Source organism: Aethina tumida, chromosome 5 (genome assembly GCF_024364675.1).
Source record: "Aethina tumida isolate Nest 87 chromosome 5, icAetTumi1.1, whole genome shotgun sequence".
Lineage (NCBI taxonomy): Eukaryota > Metazoa > Arthropoda > Insecta > Coleoptera > Nitidulidae > Aethina > Aethina tumida.
The window spans coordinates 24,990,795-25,012,622 of record NC_065439.1 but is presented as its reverse complement, the minus strand read 5'-3'; the positions used below and the strand labels follow the sequence as shown (position 1 = coordinate 25,012,622).

The 21,828-nt window shown below is 29.3% G+C and overlaps 1 protein-coding gene across 4 annotated transcripts in view; it reads right to left on the bottom strand.

Annotated features, from left to right (window-relative positions):
• Nucleotides 1–21,828, bottom strand: part of LOC109603480 (TOX high mobility group box family member 4-A) — a 152,976-nt gene that overhangs the window by 26,610 nt on the left and 104,538 nt on the right. Inside the window, exon 1 of one of the 4 annotated variants that reach the window (XM_049968276.1) lies at nucleotides 9,736–9,762. The exons of the other annotated variants lie outside the window; for them this stretch is intronic. Coding sequence (XP_049824233.1) covers nucleotides 9,736–9,747 — 12 coding nt within the window. The 5' untranslated portion in view covers nucleotides 9,748–9,762. Of the gene's footprint in view, nucleotides 1–9,735; nucleotides 9,763–21,828 lie in introns of those variants that run through there. 4 annotated transcript variants of the gene reach the window in all.

Below are 21,828 nucleotides of genomic sequence, written 5' to 3'. Positions count from 1 at the left end.
ATTAATAATACTTTTGTCAAATATCATATTCGACTGTATTAAATATCTCGAAATATATAAGAAATATCGTCATATCTTAGTTAGAGATAATTTAATGTATTACAAATTATATATTTTTGAAAAATTGATTCTTTCTGATATTTGAAGAGTACATTTTTTTAATTTAAAATACGAGATAATAATAATATATATAATAATAGTCTTTAAAATGTTATAAAATAAAGTTTTGTATAAATATATAATTTGTGATATATTAAAATAATCTTTAGCTAAGATATTAAGATATTCTAGAAAAATTTGAGATAATTAACATCTTCAATTTTATATTTAGTAAAATGGCACCATAAAATAAGTAATTAAGACATTATTTATTTTATTGTGCTTAAAATACATTAATATACAGTATTAAATATCTCGAAATTTACTAGAAATATCGTCATATCTTAGTTAGAAATAATTTAATATATTACAAATTATACATTTTTGAAAAGCAAGATTTTTTCCAATATTTTAAGGGTACACTTAATTAAAGTTTCAATTTGAAATAAAAGATATTTGACTTGAAAAATATTCTCTAATTTTTTTATAACAAATATAAACGAATTATAATTAAATATGTCTGTAAAATGTTGGAGAAAATAATGTTTTGCAAAAATATATAATTTGTGATATATTAAAATAATCTTTAGCTAAGATATCAGAATATTTCTAGAAAATTTTGAGATAATTTGTATCAAATATTATATTTGACAGAATTAAATATCTTGAAATTTACTAGGAATATCGTCATATCTTAGCTAGAGATAATTTAATATGTAATTTTTAAAGAAACGTCTGAGGAAATTTTCTACAACTTACATAAAAAAACAAGATCACACTTCTCCAAAATTCGTCAAATATCAGTTTTCACACATATTTCAGACATTAAAATGTGGCTTTTTTAACGGAGCTCTCGAGCCTTAGGTTAGTTTCTCTCTGTCTGGTCTATCAACAAATTGGGGACACCCTGTACAACATGCATAATTGCACGCGATTGTTAATTCAAAACCTATTTGGATCCTCGCCGTCCCGATCAATTTTAAATGGCGGCGCAAACTCGATAATGAAATGCAACAGAACTACATGCGAATGAGCGGTCGGGATAGAGCAGTTGGCGATATATTAAATAAGTTAGTTAATTTACAACACAACTGTTCTGCCGCCAGACTAAAATTTAATTAAAAAGTTGAAATTAGTTTTTGTTGTAATTCAACATTTTTAAATTCTTTTCGCTCGTGTTTCTTTTTTTTTTCTTTCTTTTCGTTTTTTTTTCGCCGACCAACTCTCGAGCTTATGATCAAACTTTCTGGTTAATTAAACGCGATAAGATTGGTGGAATATATAAAGGGCCCCCTTGTATTAACTTTAATTACTAACAATTTTTATTTTCTGGGCGTTATTATATTTTCAATTAAAATCCTGTCTTTTCGAGTCGTTAATTAGAATTACGTGGGAATGGCGGTTTTAATTGGAAATCGTTCCAAAATATTTCCTACCGAGTTACTTACTTGTGTCTCCACATTAGTGGAAGGCACCAGTAATTGCTGTTAATGGCCACCATTAATTATTCTAATTTAAAAATTAGTCGGTGCTGATCTTGAGTCGTATTGAGTCATCTTCATGTAAATTTTTTGTTAAAATAAAATGTTGTCGACTTTGAACAACAACAAATTTGCAGTGGGGCCATAAAAAGCAATTAAGTGAAACTGACGTCGTATAATGAGTAAATTGCATTTACCGAAACCTGTTAACGATTCTGTGACAACATTCTTTTGTCGCACTAACAGATTTTACGCGAATATAAAATTTTATACTTGCGTTTTGTTAGAGCCAACAAATGCAACATTATATTAGTGTCGGATTTTATTAATGAATAAAAGGGAGTAAGGGTCAATAAAAACGGAGCTTGATATTTAAACAAGGAAAATTACCCAATCTGTTGGTAATATTAGATGTTTTACTTTTATCTCCATCTTATGACAGTTTTTTTTTAATTGCCTTAAGTCTTATCGTTGCAATAAGTTGTCATTTTATTTTCCAGTTGACTTAACAAACAACAGAGTGACTTTTATCTGCGTTCATTTTGATTCAAAACATTTCTAAAAAGACCCAGACAAACAATGGCTGACAAGCTCGTTGTTCACTGTTTACTTTTGCCCCGTTAATTTCAAACATTCTAGTTTAAATTGAATTTATTCCAAGATGCAAATTCTTTATTAGACCTTCCTGTTTAACGTTTAATACAATCAACGTAATTTCCACTGGACTTTTATCTAATTGACTTGTGCTGCCACCGTTTGACCCAGTCAATAGTTTCAACTTTTTTCATTTGCCTCAGTTAACCCGAAGTTCCAACGAGCCAAAACTTCATCTTTAATCATTGTTTTCGCATTATTCCGAAGTCTTCAGGCCCATTATGCATACATCAATATTTACCCCTATTCAGAAATTATAACTTCAGTCTATATAATAACTTATAACTAGCTGTAAGTAGAAATTCAATTTGCATACTGCATGAAGCAACGAGGAACTGTCGGCGGGGGCACGTTTGGAGGGGCCGAACAAGGGGGAGAGCCATAATGGAACTCAGGGACCCTCAAAAGTTTCGCAAATATTTGCACGTGAATCGTTTTAAAACGTTCGAATGGTGATTTCCCTGTAAGTGGTGAATTAATTCGGGGCCGCCGTTCGAATAGTGCGCAACAAGCAAAAAAGCCTGAAAGTGCACCCCCCACCCTCACCCGACGCATCGAACGTCGAATGTTTTTCTCTGATGCGGCCGCAAAATCAAACGGCACTACTAAAAGTCGAATTTGGAGCATTAAATGATCCAAGGATTATTTGAATACGATTTTATTTTAATATTTTGGGAGCTTTTTTAAGCTCTTTCTGACAATGGTGTTTATTTTTTACGCTACTCTGTTTAAAACTTTTTTTGGGTTGGGTATTCAGGTGCAAAATTACCTTTATAAGCTTTGTGTTAACAAAATTTTAATTTTATTTCAATGGATGAGACATGGTTGTCTGAGCTTTTGGTTAATTAAAAATATCACTAGAAAAACTAAAAACATCTACTAATACACTATTTTTTAGGAGAACAAAATGGTCTATTTACCTCAAATTTGAGAAATTGTCCTTTAGAAATTATATGTTAACAATAAATTTAATTTTATTTATTTTTATTTCAGTGAATACAAATGAAAGTTTGAGCTTTTAGTTAATTAAAAATATCACTGAAAAAACTAAAAACTTCTAACTAATTTAAATAGAGTCCATTTACAACAAATTTGAGAAATTGTCTTTTAAAAATTACCTGTTATAAAAAAAAAATAATTTTATTTATTTCAATGGATGAGTAGTCAGAGCTTTCAGTTATTTAACGTGGTTCTGGATAATGTTTATTTACCCCACATTTGGGAAATTGTCCTTTAGAATAATTAATTAATTTTATTTATTTTTATTTCAGTTAATAAGAAATAGTGGTCTGAGCTTTTAGTTAGTTACAAATACCACTGAAAAAACAAAAAACATCTAATACACTAATTTTCTGAAGGATAAAATGGTTGTATATAAAGTCTATTTACCCCAAATTTGAGAAATTGTCCTTTAGAAATTATATGTTAACAATAAATTTAATTTTATTTATTTTCGTTTCATTGAATGAGAAATGGTAGTCTGAACTTTTAGTTAATTAAAAATACCAAAAAAAAAAACTGAAAAAACTAATAACTTCTAATTAATTTTCAGGAGGATAAAATGGTTGTAAAATGAGCCTATTTACACCAAATTTGAGAAATTGTCTTTTAAAGATTACCTGTTACAAAAAAATTAATTTTATTTATTTCAATGGATGAGTAATCAGAGTTTTCAGTTATTTAACGTAGTTGTGGATAAAGTCTATTTACCCCACATTTGGGAAATTGTTCTTTAGAAATCATATGTTAACAATAAATTTAATTTTATTTATTTTTATCTCAGTGAATGAGAGATAGGAGATTGAGCTTTTAGTTAGTTATAAATGCCACAAAAAAGAAAACTAAATGCACTAATTTTAAGGATGATAAAATGGTTATGAATGGTTTATTTACCCTAAATTTGAGAAATTGCCTTCAAAAAGTTACATGTTACAAAAAAATTAATTTTATTCATTTCAATGGATGTGTAATGAGTAATCAGAACTTATAATTACTTAAATATGAAACTGAAAACTTCTAAGTAGTTGAGGGTAGTTTAATTAGTCTAAATTTGAGTTATTAAACTACCCTCCTGTAACTATTATTTAATTTTTTCATAGACCATTTTTGAAGGAGAGGAGAGGTCAAATTTAAGGTCAGATCCAAATATTTTTATCAGTTGCACAATGTTAAAAAGGTGAATTACTTTTTACCTACATAGCTTATTATTGTAAGAAATTAATCTTAGTTATGGTGACGATGTTAATTAAAACATGTTCGACGATAAAAAGGGACTTACGTATAATTGAAATAAACATGACATTATTCGAGGACCCCAAATCTAATTAAAGAGTTCCCAGATTATTTCATGAAAATAAATTGTATTCTTAATATTCCCGTCTTACTGAATTTATTTCGGACTAAAGAGACTCGAAACTGTTTTTCTTGATAAGTCTTTTTAAGGAAGTTTCTTTGATGGCCAATTAGAATGATTAAAAAGTTAAAAACTTTAAGAATTTAGTCGGCGATAAAGTTTCCGTGGGAGACTGACGAATTTCAACTTTTCAAATTATATAAAAACAAAGTTATTGATATTAAAACTTGTTTTATTGTGCGGCTCGACGGGAAGTTTTCCCCGGAAAACTTGTTTCATATAAATTTTTCCTGAACTTTGCGTCAAATGATTTTAGTTGGGCGGTACAGCTTCCAAGTGTGCTTTTGCACTAAATTTATTTTATGGTTTTACATCGGTCCCAAAAATTAAATTGATAAATCCGATTGGGAAATTTGCATTTGCAAATAATTGGCACGAAAAATGTTGGCAAATATTTAACCGGAATTTTACAATAAAATCCACGTTGTTAATTTACAACCCAATTATGGAATTATTACCAAACACCCGATAATTAATAGATTGTGTACGAAACAAATATGAACCAATTCAATTAAATTAGCAAATCTATAACATTAACCATTGGAAATTCTTTGATTTCGATTCATAAATATAGATATAATAAATAATAATAACCCACGTTGGAAACAATGAGCAAGGTTACATAATTGAAACATATAACACATATATATTTATATCCCAGAGCCACATTGTTTGTTTTTGCACTATTGTCCGTTATTATGAAATTTCAGCTTGTAATTGACATTTTCGATTGATCAGTTTAAAAGTGAAAGTGCACTACTTTATTCGACATGATCAAATAGAAAGTGAACTGTCTGCAATTGGCTCTCAATTGATTTTAATCAGTTTTATTTATATTTTATAATAGATATAAATAAACTGTGTGCAATGCGACCATTATTAAACTGTTTTATTTATGAACGAAAGCTAAATTTGAACTTATTGTGCTTTACGCAGCTGTGCCATTCGAAATTCGATACAAGTCAAAACAATCGTAAAATATTTATTTTGCATTTAACATGGAGTGAGAACTGTTTAACAGCCGGACCATTACCGTAAACACATTCATGCACTCCTACTCAACTAATTGCGGACTAATAATGATCTTGTTTTAATTTTTTTTGGACGAGTCAAAATTTTTTTGTTTGTGGAACACCCTAATTTATATTAATAATATAAAAAACTTTGGGGCGTATTGAAAAAAAAAAAACGGAACCGCATATCCGGCACATTTTAATCCGGAAAACTTTCATACATCAAGTGCCGTCGAGGTAATAAATAATAAGTCGCGTTACGCGAAAAAGTTGCGACGTCACGTCGGTTTTCCGAGTGAAATATGACGTCGGATCCGAGTCGGGAGTAACAAAAAAAAAAAGAATTAAAGTTAACATTTGATACAAATAAATATGCCGTAATTAAAATTCATGGGGACATAAATATAAATAAATGGATTAAACGGGGACACAAAGTCGACGTAATTAAAAGTATAATGAATATTAATGGCGCTTCATCCTCCAGCAGAAGAATGCGAAACTTCTCGCTCCGACGTTCAAGCTTTCCGGTCGTTCTGTTTGTTAATACTTTGTTTAAAAGTTAATCAAAAATTTAATATAATTATAAATTTATTTCGGTGAGAGAATATTTAAACTATTAATACCGAGTGGTTTAATTCAGCCTTAAAAATGTTTGATCAATGTCATTAAATTATATTTATTTTTATTTTAATAAACGTTAATTAATAAACTATTTTTGAGTGGAACAAAGTGGTTGTAGATAAAGACTAAACTTAAAAGATTGTCTTTTAGAAGTTATATGTTAACAATAAATTTTATTACATCTATTTTTATTTCAGTGATCAGTTAAAAATACCATTAAATAAACTGAAAACTTCTAACTAATCCACTATTTTTTAGGAGAACAAAATTGTAGATAAAGTATATTTACCATAAATTTGAAAAATTGTCTTTTAAAAGTTATATGTAAAAATAAATTTAATTTTACTCATTTTTGTTTCAGCAGATGAGGAATAGTAATCTGAGTTTTTAATTAGTTAACAATACCACTAAATAAACTGAAAACTTCTAACTAATGCACTATTTTTCAGGAGAACAAAGTTGTAGATAAAGTTTATTTACCATAAATTTGAAAAATTATCTTTTAAAAGTTATATGTTAAAAATAAATTTAATTTTACTCATTTTTGTTTCAGCAGATGAGGAATGGTAATCTGAGTTTTTAATTAGTTAACAATACCACTAAATAAACTGAAAACTTCTAATTAATCCACTATTTTTTAGGAGAACAAAGTTGTAGATAAAGTATATTTACCATAAATTTGAAAAATTGTCTTTTAATAGTTATATGTTAAAAATAAATTTAATTTTACTCATTTTTGTTTCAGCAGATGAGGAATGGTAATCTGAGTTTTTAATTAGTTAACAATACCACTAAATAAACTGAAAACTTCTAATTAATCCACTATTTTTTAGGAGAACAAAGTTGTAGATAAGGTATATTTACCATAAATTTGAAAAAATGTCTTTTAAAAGTTATATGTTAAAAATAAATTTAATTTTACTAATTTTTGTTTCAGCAGATGAGGAATGGTAATCTGAGTTTTTAATTAGTTAACAATACCACTAAATAAACTGAAAACTTCTAATTAATCCACTATTTTTTAGGAGAACAAAGTTGTAGATAAAGTATATTTACCATAAATTTGAAAAATTGTCTTTTAATAGTTATATGTTAAAAATAAATTTAATTTTACTCATTTTTGTTTCAGCAGATGAGGAATGGTAATCTGAGTTTTTAATTAGTTAACAATACCACTAAATAAACTGAAAACTTCTAATTAATCCACTATTTTTTAGGAGAACAAAGTTGTAGATAAGGTATATTTACCATAAATTTGAAAAAATGTCTTTTAAAAGTTATATGTTAAAAATAAATTTAATTTTACTAATTTTTGTTTCAGCAGATGAGGAATGGTAATCTGAGTTTTTAATTAGTTAACAATACCACTAAATAAACTGAAAACTTCTAATTAATCCACTATTTTTTAGGAGAACAAAGTTGTAGATAAGGTATATTTACCATAAATTTGAAAAAATGTCTTTTAAAAGTTATATGTTAAAAATAAATTTAATTTTACTCATTTTTGTTTCAGCAGATGAGGAATGGTAATCTGAGTTTTTAATTAGTTAACAATACCACTAAATAAACTGAAAACTTCTAATTAATCCACTATTTTTTAGGAGAACAAAGTTGTAGATAAGGTATATTTACCATAAATTTGAAAAAATGTCTTTTAAAAGTTATATGTTAAAAATAAATTTAATTTTACTAATTTTTGTTTCAGCAGATGAGGAATGGTAATCTGAGTTTTTAATTAGTTAACAATACCACTAAATAAACTGAAAACTTCTAATTAATCCACTATTTTTTAGGAGAACAAAGTTGTAGATAAAGTATATTTACCATAAATTTGAAAAATTGTCTTTTAATAGTTATATGTTAAAAATAAATTTAATTTTACTCATTTTTGTTTCAGCAGATGAGGAATGGTAATCTGAGTTTTTAATTAGTTAACAATACCACTAAATAAACTGAAAACTTCTAATTAATCCACTATTTTTTAGGAGAACAAAGTTGTAGATAAAGTATATTTACCATAAATTTGAAAAAGTGTCTTTTAAAAGTTATATGTAAAAAATAATTTTAATTTTACTCATTTTTGTTTCAGCAGATGAGGAATGGTAATCTGAGTTTTTAATTAGTTAACAATACCGCTAAATAAACTGAAAACTTCTAATTAATCCACTATTTTTCAGGAGAACAAAGTTATAGATAAAGTTTATTTACCATAAATTTGAAAAAATATCTTTTATAAGTTACATATTAAAAACAAATTTAATTTTACTCATTTTTGTTTCAGCAGATGAGGAATGGTAATCTGAGTTTTTAATTAGTTATCAATACCACTAAGTAAACTGAAAACTTCTAATTAATCCACTATTTTTTAGGAGAACAAAGTTGTAGATAAAGTATATTTACCCTAAATTTGAAAAAATGTCTTTTAAAAGTTATATGTTAACAATAAATTTAATTTTATTTATTTTTATTTCATTGGATGAGGAATCGTAATCTGAGCTTTTAATTAGTTAACAATACCACTTAGTAAACTGAAAACTTCTAGCTAATCCACTATTTTTCAGGAGACCAAAGTTGTTGATAAAGTTTATTTACCCTAAATTTGAAAAAATACCTTTTAAAAGTTGTATGTTAACAATAAATTTAATTTTATTTTAGTGGATGAGAAATGGTAACCTGAGTTTTTAGTTATTTGACAATATCACTAAATAAACTGAAAATGTCTAACTAATATACTATTTTTCAGGAGAACAAAGTTGTAGATATTACCCTAAATTTACTGTATTTCTGAAAGGAGGAAAATGGAGATATGCTAGCAATAATTTAATGAAAGGTTGTAATTGAACCAAACTTATGCGAAAGCAATATATAAATAAGCTCAAGATTAAATTTTTGGACGTGATCCAGTTACGCTTTGACCCCCCTCATTTAAATGCACAAAATTAAAAAATCCATCCGAAAGCGGAAGAGCTTTATATCGTAAGTGAGACGTGAGACTTTCCAAGTTTTAGGGCTCTTAAATAATATCCAAATGTAGCAATTTAAAGTTATAACTGGCAAAAGTTTCCGAGTGCCGATCTAGTTTATGCTTGTTTGAAAATTTACAGAATGAAAACTAACTAGTCTTTGGGTAATCAGTTTATTTTAGCGTCTCTACAAACTTCATCAGTAATGTGTTGAGCGTGTGTGTGTGTGTTTATATTGTAGTTTAAACTTGTAGTTATAACTCTGGCTCTCAAGTTGTTATTTAATATGGATTATTAATGTTTATTTTAATATATATGTGCCGGAAATGCACCGACCAACTCGGCTCGGTTAGCCCGTTTTTATTTTATGATCTCGGATATGTTCAAGCCATGTTTCCACTCAGGAACGAGATAAACGTTAAATTTGGTAGGTCGTAAAGAACTCCTGGTAATTAACGTGTGTTGGAAAACATTAATAAATAATTTCTTACCGGAAAATTCATTGTTAGATGGGAACAAAGTTTACCTGAAACAATATAAAGCATATTAATATTTGCACACAACATTTATTAATTAAATAATGTCTGAACCTTTTTGTTGTTGATAGGAACCTCAACAGGGCAAAAAGTGCTTCAATAATAACTTCAATTAATATTTAAATTGGTAGATGTAATTAATATCAAAGATGTGATGTGTCTGACCTAGATACAGTGCAATAGGAAGTACCAGTCTAAAATAATATAATGAGTCAGTCCAACGTTGAAAAAAATTCAATTTAACAAATCGACTTGATTAATTTAACATTTGACTCTGGCCTGCAAATGGCACACGTGTTAAAAGGTGATTTATCATTATGTCAGACGTAAAAAACAAAGTAACATACATTTCAAGTAAATATATTAGCACAGACAGAAAAAATACTGTCAATTTTTGAAAAAATTCGAATGAAGTAACCTTATTATGTTGTTGAGGCAACTTCAAGTTTCATAGGTTAGAAGGGAAGTTCAGATTTATAAGATTTAAACTGAATTTCAGAATGAAGTTGTTGGAGGTGTCTTAATGAAGAAATTTGTTACTTAAATTAAAATCAGAATATTTTTAACCAATAATTGAAGTTTCCGTAAGAAGTGACCAACTCATACTGGACGGAGTAACATCTAATTACGTGGCTTAATGGCCAAATTTATTGTCGTCATTAAACTAAGAAGAAGGATAAGGACCAGTGTGATGTATCCCAAATTGGGTAAAAGTAAGTTGGGGTAGGAGGCGTTTAAATTATTTGCCGCAGTCAAAGTTAAATAACTTCGTTGGCCATCCATTATACGAAAAGTTTTAATTCTCAATTAATAGTTTAATGCGGCCAGCGGAATAGCTTTCCGCAATAAATATACTATGTTAGAGAGATATTATGACCTATAATTATTATTTATTAACAATTTATGGAAATTTGTACGAGAAAGAACGATAAATCAAGGCGAACTCCGGCAAAATGGGAAATTACAAAGTTGCCATGTTATTCATGATGGGCACAAAAACAAGGAGAATGTACAACAATTGTTGATCAACATTATGTTTTTGGTGAGCTCAGATTTATCAATTTTAATATTTGGTTGAAGGTTTAATCTCTGCTTACTTTATCCACATTTTTTTGTTCCGTAAATAGAGTCCAAGATATATATCTCAAGAGTATCGAATTTGATAGGTTTGATATTAGGTTGAAGATTTCATTTCTGTTTATTTTATCTAACATATATTTAGAAAATATTTTGTTGGTATTATTCCAAAATTCTATAAACGAGACGTCCAAAATAGACCACAGATATATCAGTTTCCTGATAGGTTTGATATTAGGTTGAAGGTTTCATTTTAGTCTACTTTATCTACATTTGTAAAAGGTTTTGTTGTCACCAGTAAATTCTCAAAGGTTTCAGACCAAAAAATCCTATTAAACATAAATTACTTCAGTTGTTTCATCCTTTGTACCGACAAATTGTAAAAGAATACGTTTGAAATGCATATAGGATACGTTTCCTAATTGGCACGTTGATCTTTGTAACGAACGCAAATTCAATTAAACCTTTTTGCATCCGCGACAATGGTGCTCCTTTCCCGTTTCATCTTCCAACCGTTGGAGTTTTAGATGAGCGCAACAATGGAACATTAATATTTTAAACAGTTTATAAGGCATTATTGTATTAATACGGTTTTACGTTTTGCACCCGGTTTTCTATGGAGTCTGCTGATTTTAATTGTGTTTTCTACGCGACAGAACAAAAGGTAAATTATTCTTAGCACCGCACCGTGCACGGGATGCTGTGCTTTATGCGAATATCTGGCACAAATCTGATAAAGTTGCACGACATGTTCGGTTAAACTTGTCTGAATTGTAATTTCGGAATTGCAACGAAAACTAAATTACATTTGTTTCGCAATAATTTTGCCGGTTTTTACGACGGCGGAGTTTAAAAGTTAAATCGAACAGTGCAAAGCCAAATGAAGTTTTATAACTTTTTCGAACTGGATGCCGGAAGTTTTTCGGTTTTATTGATGCACGATCCGACGTCAAACATTTCTGACAAGTACATTTTCGCTTAATCAATGTTCATTGATTTTTTGATGGCCACAGACTTATCACTTTCCTGATAGGTTAAAGGTGTTATTTCTGTTTATTTTACCCACATTTGTAAACGATTTCGTTGGTATTATTTCAAACTTCTATAAATGGAAGATCTAAGACATAAACCACAGATTTATTAGATTATTGATAGGTTTGATATTAGGTTAAAGGTCTCATTTCTGTTTATTTTAACCAATTTGAACAAAATTGTGGTGGTATTATTTCAAATTTTTATAAATGGAAGGCTTTAGGCATAAACCACACACTTATCAGCTTTCTGATAGGCTTGGCATTAGGTTGAAGATTTAATTTCTGTTTATTTTACCCACATTTGTAAACAATTTCGTTGGTATTATTTCAAACTTTTATAAATGGAAGATCTAAGACATAAACCACAGATTTATTAGATTCTTGATAGGTTTCATATTAGGTTGAAGGTCTCATTTCTCTTTATTTTAACCAATTTAAACATAATTGTGGTGGTATTATTTCAAACTTCTATAAATGGAAGGCTTTAGACATAAACCACACACTTATCAGCTTTCTGATAGGCTTGGCATTAGGTTGAAGATTTAATTTCTGTTTATTTTACCCACATTTGTAAACAATTTCGTTGGTATTATTTCAAACTTTTATAAATGGAAGATCTAAGACATAAACCACAGATTTACTAAATTCTTGATAGATTTCATATTAGGTTGAAGGTCCCATTACTGTTTATTTTAACCAATTTGAACAAAATTGTGGTGGTATTATTTCAAACTTCTATAAATGGAAGGCTTTAGACATAAACGACACACTTATCAGCTTTCTGATAGGCTTGACATTAGGTTGAAGATTTAATTTCTGTTTTTTTACCCACATTTGTAAACGATTTCGTTGGTATTATTTCAAACTTCTATAAATGGAAGATCTAAGACATAAACCACAGATTTATTAGATTCTTGATAGGTTTCATATTATGTTGAAGGACTCATTTCTGTTTATTTTAACCAATTTGAACAAAATTGTGGTGGTATTATTTCAAACTTCTATAAATGGAAGGCTTTAGACATAAACCACAGACTTATCAGCTCCCTGATAGGTTTGACATTAGGTTGAAGATTTAATTTCTGTTTATTTTACCCACATTTGTAAACAATTTCGTTGGTATTATTTCAAACTTTTATAAATGGAAGATCTAAGACATAAACCACAGATTTACTAGATTCTTGATAGATTTTATATTAGGTTGAAGGTCCCATTACTGTTTATTTTAACCAATTTGAACAAAATTGTGGTGGTATTATTTCAAACTTCTATAAATGGAAGGCTTTAGACATAAACGACACACTTATCAGCTTTCTGATAGGATTGCCATTAGGTTGAAGATTTAATTTCTGTTTTTTTACCCACATTTGTAAACGATTTCGTTAGTATTATTTCAAACTTCTATAAATGGAAGATCTAAGACATAAACCACAGATTTATTATATTCTTGATAGGTTTCATATTAGGTTAAAGGTCTCATTTCTGTTTATTTTAACCAATTTGAACAAAATTGTGGTGGTATTATTTCAAACTTCTATAAATGGAAGGCTTTACACATAAACCACAGACTTATCAGCTCCCTGATAGGTTTGACATTAGGTTGAAGATTTAATTTCTGTTTATTTTACCCACATTTGTAAACGATTTCGTTGGTATTATTTCAAACTTCTATAAATGGAAGATCTAAGACATAAACTACATATTTATTAGATTCTTGATAGGTTATATATTATGTTGAAGGACTCATTTCTGTTTATTTAAACCAATTTGAACAAAATTGTGGTGGTATTATTTCAAACATCTATAAATGGAAGGCTTTAAACATAAACCACAGACTTATCAGCTTCCTGATAGGATTAGCATTAGGTTGAAGATGTAATTTCTGTTTATTTTACTCACATTTGTAAACGATTTCGTTGGTATTATTTCAAACTTCTATAAATGGAAGATCTAAGACATAAACCACAGATTTATTAGATTCTTGATGAGTTTCATATTACGTTGAAGGTCTCATTACTGTTTATTTTAATCAATTTGAACAAAATTGTGGTATTATTTCAAACTTCCATAAATGGAAGGCTTAAGACGTAAACCAAAGTACAAAAAATTGTTGGTATTATTTCAAACTTCAATAAATTGAAGTTCTAAGACATGAACCACAGATTCATCAGTTTTCTGACAGGTTTGAAATTAGGTTGAAGGTTTCATTTCTGTTTATTTTAGTCAATTTTTAAAAAAATTAGTGGTAGATGTTTGAAATAATAAACAGCTTTAATTTCTGTGTATTTTTTCCACACTTGTAAAATATCTCTGACAACCATATTTTTATTTAATCAATGACTGATTTTTTGATGAAAGTTAAATATGCAACGTTTCACAATTTTGCTCAATTGGTACATTTATTTGAACAGCAAGTATGTAAATGTTTTAATTATGTAATTGTGTTACATTATTGAACGTAATTAAATAAATACATAATGAACAATGTAATTCATTAAATAACCCATGTAAAATTTACACGACCCTAAATAATTAATTACATAACGATATAATGAATGGTATCTTAATTATCTATCAAGTGAGGTTTTTGAATAATTTATAGAATTGTGGTTACATTAACATTTATATTGCAACTTTCCCTTTAAACGATCTTTTCAATCTATTTCATGTAAGTCACTTGAGCTCAAAACATCAATGTTTGTGAAATATCCAGTTCACAGAACCGTGAGCTACTAATTATGGTTTTATTAAAGTATCTTTGTGTGTGTGTGTGTGTGTGTTTTGTTATCAATTAATTAAAAACTCTCCACCAACACGTGTGTATATCAAAGACTCATTTTACGCAGAATTTCATTCCACGTTTCCCATTTATTATAATATATGTTGAGGCATTATTCAACTCTCATTTATATTCGCCCATATTTTACATGTATTCATTTTATGGAAATTTTAGCTTTGCAAATTGCAGGCGCTATCATCATTATATTTATATACTTGTTCTTTATGTAATTTCCAACCGAGAACCGGGTTCACTCACAATGGTACCAAGTAATATAACTTTTTTCGACTGTATTTGCGGTTAACAACTAGTAACTGTACTTAAATTTAAATCAACGACTGCGTGTATCATATTTACTTTCTTATCTTATGTTAAAAAGGCAATAAAACCGAAACGTACAATAAAACAGACGGGCCGTTTCTATTTTACCCAGTTATCAGCGTTTACTGTTACATTTTTCTTGACGAGCAATAAATTGTTGGGTCACATATAAATATGCATGAAGAACAAAAAAAAAATAAATAAAATTAATTTGTAATGCTGACACACTTTGCCCAAAACGTCGTACGCAACAAATTCACTTCGATAATGGGCTCAAAGTGGAAAAACACAGTGAAACCTTTTTATTTACATAACTGGTTAAATGTCTTTGACAATTAGAAATTGTTGTCACTTTTTGTAGGTAATTGCCTGACAAAATTCCATTTCATCCGAACTTAGCTCATCCAGCGAAACATTTTATTAGGTTTTCTTATAGTCAAGGAACAAATCTAAAGTTTTAAAGGGAACTTCGTCCGAAGTTCCGTTTTCTTTTCGTTCGTAATACCCATTTACACTTAAACGACTTTCGCAACTTTTGTTCCCCTAAAATTGACACCCTCCGTCGTCCTCTCTGCGAGAGCCATCGCATCGAACCACGAGGTGGACCAAACCGGCCACGCGCCCGTCAAGACGTCCGTGCCTGTTGTTAGGGAAGGTCCCTCGGACCGAAACGTCTTCGGGGACACAATGCACACGCCGTTTACACGCGTCGCGTCCCCGCGTTCTTCGGCCGCGGCCGGAGCGGTCCCGCGGCCTTGAAAGACCCGACTCCAAGAATCCGGTTCTACAGGAAAGTCTCGCGCGCGTTCCGTCGTCCCCCTCGCGCATTCGGTACCCCGTGTGCAGCGCCCCGCGCGAGGGGCAGGGGGGCAGCCCAGACCGTGCCGATGGCTCCGAAGACAAAAGACGAGAGGGTCTGCGCGCGCCGCTGGAACCCAGTTCAAAAAACCGTGTGTGTGTCATTAGCACACGGTGTTGTCAAATTTACCGGCACCCCGGGGACGCGCCGGCGGAGTCGGCTCTTCGGAAACGGTACAGGAAGAAGGCGATCGGACGATGGTACCTTGCTGGTGGTTCGATGTCTGGATGTTAGTTTGTTGAACCACGATTTCCTGATTTGTTTTTGACTTGCACAAAATTTACTAGACTATACTGCTTTAGTACCATAAAATACAAGATTTTAAGTGTTAGAATTGTGTAAAAGAATCCATTACCAACATCTTTCTAATCTTTTTAATGACACTTGGTCAAAACTTGTTCAATAAAATAGATAAATCAGTCAAAATGTCAAAACATCCAACTGATTTAACTAGTTTTGTTGAACATGTTTCTGATTGTGTGTTTAAGATAAATCAAAGTAAAATAAAACAATCATTATCAAACATTTCTCATATTTTTGATGATAATTGATTAAATGTGTTTTGTTGAAGGTCCATTTTTCTGATTCATTCTTAAATAGTACAAAATTTATTTGACTGCACAGCTTTTCTTTCAAAAAATTCAAATATTTAAGTGTTTAAGATAAATCAAAGTAGAATAAAACAATCATTATCAAACATTTCTCATATTTTTGATGATAATTGATCAAATCTTGTTCAATTTTATAGATGGGGTAAAATAAATCAGTTAAATCTTTCTTAGGGAGTAAAAACGTCAAAACATCCAATGGTTGTTTTAAACTGATTTGACTAGTTTTGTTGAAGTTTCATTTTTCTGATTCATTCTTAAATAGTACAAAATTTATTTGACTGTACAGCTTTTCTTTCAAAAAACTCAAATATTTAAGTGTTTAAGATAAATCAAAGTAGAATAAAACAATCATTATCAAACATTTCTCATATTTTTGATGATAATTGATCAAATCTTGTTCAATTTTATAGATGGGGTAAAATAAATCAGTTAAATCTTTCTTAGGGAGTAAAAACATCAAAACATCTAATGGTTGTTTTAAACTGATTTGACTAGTTTTGTTGAAGTTCCATTTTTCTGATTCATTCTTAAATAGTACAAAATTTATTTGACTGTACAGCTTTTCTTTCAAAAAACTCAAATATTTAAGTGTTTAAGATAAATCAAAGTAGAATAAAACAATCATTATCAAACATTTCTCATCTTTTTGATGATAATTGTTCAAAGCTTGTTCAATTTTATAGATGGAGTAAAATAAATCAGTTAAATCTTTCTTAGGGAGTAAAAACATCAAAACATCCAATGGTTGTTTTAAACTGATTTGACTAGTTTTGTTGAAGTTCCATTTTTCTGATTCATTCTTAAATAGTACAAAATTTATTTGATTGTACAGCTTTTCTTTCAAAAAACTCAAATATTTAAATGTTTAAGATAAATCAAAGTAGAATAAAACAATCATTATCAAACATTTCTCATATTTTTGATGATAATTGATCAAATCTTGTTCAATTTTATAGATGGAGTAAAATAAATCAGTTAAATCTTTCTTAGGGAGTAAAAACATCAAAACATCCAATGGTTGTTTTAAACTGATTTGACTAGTTTTGTTGAAGTTTCATTTTTCTGATTCATTCTTAAATAGTACAAAATTTATTTGACTGTACAGCTTTTCTTTCAAAAAACTCAAATATTTAAGTGTTTAAGATAAATCAAAGTAGAATAAAACAATCATTATCAAACATTTCTCATATTTTTGATGATAATTGATCAAATCTTGTTCAATTTTATAGATGGGGTAAAATAAATCAGTTAAATCTTTCTTACTGAGTAAAAACATCAAAACATCTAATGGTTGTTTTAAACTGATTTGACTAGTTTTGTTGAAGTTCCATTTTTCTGATTCATTCTTAAATAGTACAAAATTTATTTGACTGTACAGCTTTTCTTTCAAAAAACTCAAATATTTAAGTGTTTAAGATAAATCAAAGTAGAATAAAACAATCATTATCAAACATTTCTCATCTTTTTGATGATAATTGTTCAAAGCTTGTTCAATTTTATAGATGGAGTAAAATAAATCAGTTAAATCTTTCTTAGGGAGTAAAAACATCAAAACATCCAATGGTTGTTTTAAACTGATTTGACTAGTTTTGTTGAAGTTCCATTTTTCTGATTCATTCTTAAATAGTACAAAATTTATTTGATTGTACAGCTTTTCTTTCAAAAAACTCAAATATTTAAATGTTTAAGATAAATCAAAGTAGAATAAAACAATCATTATCAAACATTTCTCATATTTTTGATGATAATTGATCAAATCTTGTTCAATTTTATAGATGGAGTAAAATAAATCAGTTAAATCTTTCTTAGGGAGTAAAAACATCAAAACATCCAATGGTTGTTTTAAACTGATTTGACTAGTTTTGTTGAAGTTCCATTTTTCTGATTCATTCTTAAATAGTACAAAATTTATTTGACTGTACAGCTTTTCTTTCAAAAAACTCAAATATTTAACTGTTTAAGATAAATCAAAGTAGAATAAAACAATCATTATCAAACATTTCTCATATTTTTGATGATAATTGATCAAATCTTGTTCAATTTTATAGATGGGGTAAAATAAATCAGTTAAATCTTTCTTAAGGAGTAAAAACATCAAAACATCCAATGGTTGTTTTAAACTGATTTGACTAGTTTTGTTCAAGTTCCATTTTTCTGATTCACTCTTAAATAGTACAAAATTTATTTGACTGTACAGCTTTTCTTTCAAAAAACTCAAATATTTAAGTGTTTAAGATAAATCAAAGTAGAATAAAACAATCATTATCAAACATTTCTCATATTTTTGATGATAATTGATCAAATCTTGTTCAATTTTATAGATGGGGTAAAATAAATCAGTTAAATCTTTTTTAAGGAGTAAAAACATCAAAACATCCAATGGTTGTTTTAAACTGATTTGACTAGTTTTGTTGATCTTCCATTTTTTTGATTAATGCTCTAATTGTACAAAATTTATTTGACTGTATAGCTTTTCTTACAAAAGACTCAAGTATTTAAGTGTTTAAGATAAATCAAAGTAGATTAAAACAATCATTATCAATACATCTATCATCTTTTTGATTATAATTGGTCAAAGCTTGTACAATTTTATAGATGGGGCTAAAATAAATCACTTGAAACTAAAATGTCAAAATGTCTAATCGTTACTTTAAGTTGAATTGACTAGTTTTATTGAATTTCCATTTTTTTGATTAATAAAAAAGATGTAATGTTTCCTTCGGTAAAAGTAGTTAAGTGGATAACAACCAAATCATTGTCAATATCTCCGTTCATCATTTTAATGGTCAAACTTTATTAGAAATGAAATGAACTAAATCAGTCCGATTTCATAGGAAGTAGGAGCATCAATTAAAAAGTTGAAACTCTAGAAAACTAGATCATTAAAGAAAGCAATTGATTAATGAAGTCTTACGTAAATCTATTTCTTTGTTTGCTATTGCCAATATCTTACTGGTCTTATAAAAAAAAAATAAATAACAAGATATTTCTTAATGAAAACTAATGAAATTAATGTTGCTCAACATTTTAGTAGCACAAACCTATCAATTTTCCCGTGGCAGGAGAATAATATTAAATAGTTTATTTGCTACCGCTGCGAGCCGGTACTTATTACCGATTTCATTTATCACGGGCAATTATTTATGTAACAACAATATGTTATTGTTTAAATGTTTTATGCAAAACGTTGGGCAACACCTTTAATAAAGCTAATTTATTCGAACCAATTGCAATTAACATTTTAATGGGCAAATTGATATTTCCAATTATAATTAAAAATAACAATTTTTAAATACCAAACGCAATTCGTAACAATTTTGTGTCTTTTGTCCAAAAGTGGGGGGAGGATTTTTATCGAACGTGCACTGTACGTACACATTAACATGTAAATTTACGTCGTCCAATAAAAAGGCTGAATTGCCCGTTTTAATTTACAGCCGTTTAAATTGGGATTATTTTAGTTTATCACACTATTAAATATTTAATTAAGTGCCATTAAAAGTCAAGGCCGTTTCTTCGTGATAACCATTCTCAGCTGTCCAAACACTGCTCCGTACCTTTTCCCAGCATTTATTCGTGAATATTTTAAATAATAAGCGTCCGAAACAATTTTAACACGACAATTAGCCGAACCTTGACATTTTTTTCCCAGATGGGTACGACCGGGCAGACGTTGGTTCAACCAACTCCATGGACCTGGATTATGACATGGTCGAGGACTATTTATAAACACGCGGCTAAAAATACATGGAATAAATTATTTAAAAGGCAACATGTGTTATGTCAGTTTACGTATATTGTAAACAGTCCCAAAATCATTAAAAATATTATGCAATGTTTACGTTTTTGGGGGATAAACGATTTTGGATAACCATTCCTTTTGAGAGTACCTACAAAAACAGGATGTTGGATATCATAAGCAGAAGAAAAAATAAACAACTAGGATATAATGTACTAGCTGCACCAGCTAAATATTGAGGGATGGGTATTAAGAGATGACATCATATTGATTCAGGACAAAGTTCATCATAAATATTCAAAATTATTAATAAATTTCAATTGCTTGAAGGCATTAACTCCTAATTGAATCTAATCAAGCACAATATGCTAATATTCATTTACATTTTTTAATGGAAAACGATGACAATGAAATGAAGCTGGTTGAGAATTTCGTAATTAAAACAGCAATAAAGAAGGTTAAGTGGCATTTAGGAATTTTTATGTGAGTAAACGGTTTCAAAATCAACATACGTATTAGAGGTTAAGTGGCTAAGCTCTTTCACGAGGCGCCATCTGTTACAAATTCATTAAACCCAAAGTACCGATAACGCACACGTTATTCACCCTAAATAAAATCAATTTGAGACACTGAGGATCCCACAGTAATTATGCGAGATTAAAAAAAAAAGCTGCACGGTTTGTTAGTCTGACTGGGAGAATTATTTTCAAACAAGTCGAACAAAACCTGAGGCAGATGTCGAGGTTATTAAATCTTGGCGCATAATGACGCAACGACAATGTAACAAGAATAAAGGAAGGTAAAACAATCGCTGGCTTGTCATTATGGCAAATCACTGTTGAATCGAGGCACTCTAAAATAATGGAACAAATTCCATAATTTAATAACGCATTCCCTCACAAATACGTTGACGCAATCAAACATTTAACGACACGAAACTCAATTAATGTTAAAACTGGTGTAAAATTCTTCGGGAACCTGTTTTGTCTTTTCAGTCATTTTTATAATAAACTCGTCGGTCAGTATGTGAAAGCTGTCTACGTTTGTAGTGCTTTCACTCGATCCAAAGCGTTCGGTTTTTGTTGCGTTTTGTTTTTTCGACGTTCGGAAGAAATCGACTTAGAAGCGGTCACTTCCTTTTATTTTTAATTCCTCCGGGCCGAATGCGACGTTGCGTCCATCGATGGGAAAAAGTGCTCCGCAGCTTTAATAATTTTATCAACCATCCTAAACAAATGTTGAGTGCTCAGTTGTGAAAGAAGCAAACCGGCATAACGTCCATAAATCAGGAATATAATAAACGTTGTTATCAGTCGGGACGTTTTTCATATAATTTGAATTTATTTACACGCACATTAAACGCCGTACGTGTTTGTAAACAATTTGTATTTTTAAATACACACATGCGGCTTAATTTACAACCTGCCCTTTAGGAAAGGCAAATACGAATGTGCCTTTTGCTGGGAACGTTCCAACCGACGAAATAATTTCGGTTGATTTAATTTTATTGAAACGTTTCAGTTTTGAATTGAACAGATGGTTATTTTATAAATTGTACGTTTTATAAATGTTTGTTTAAGCCAAATAGAAATTAAATTAGAAACTTGTTTGAAATTATTAATTTATTA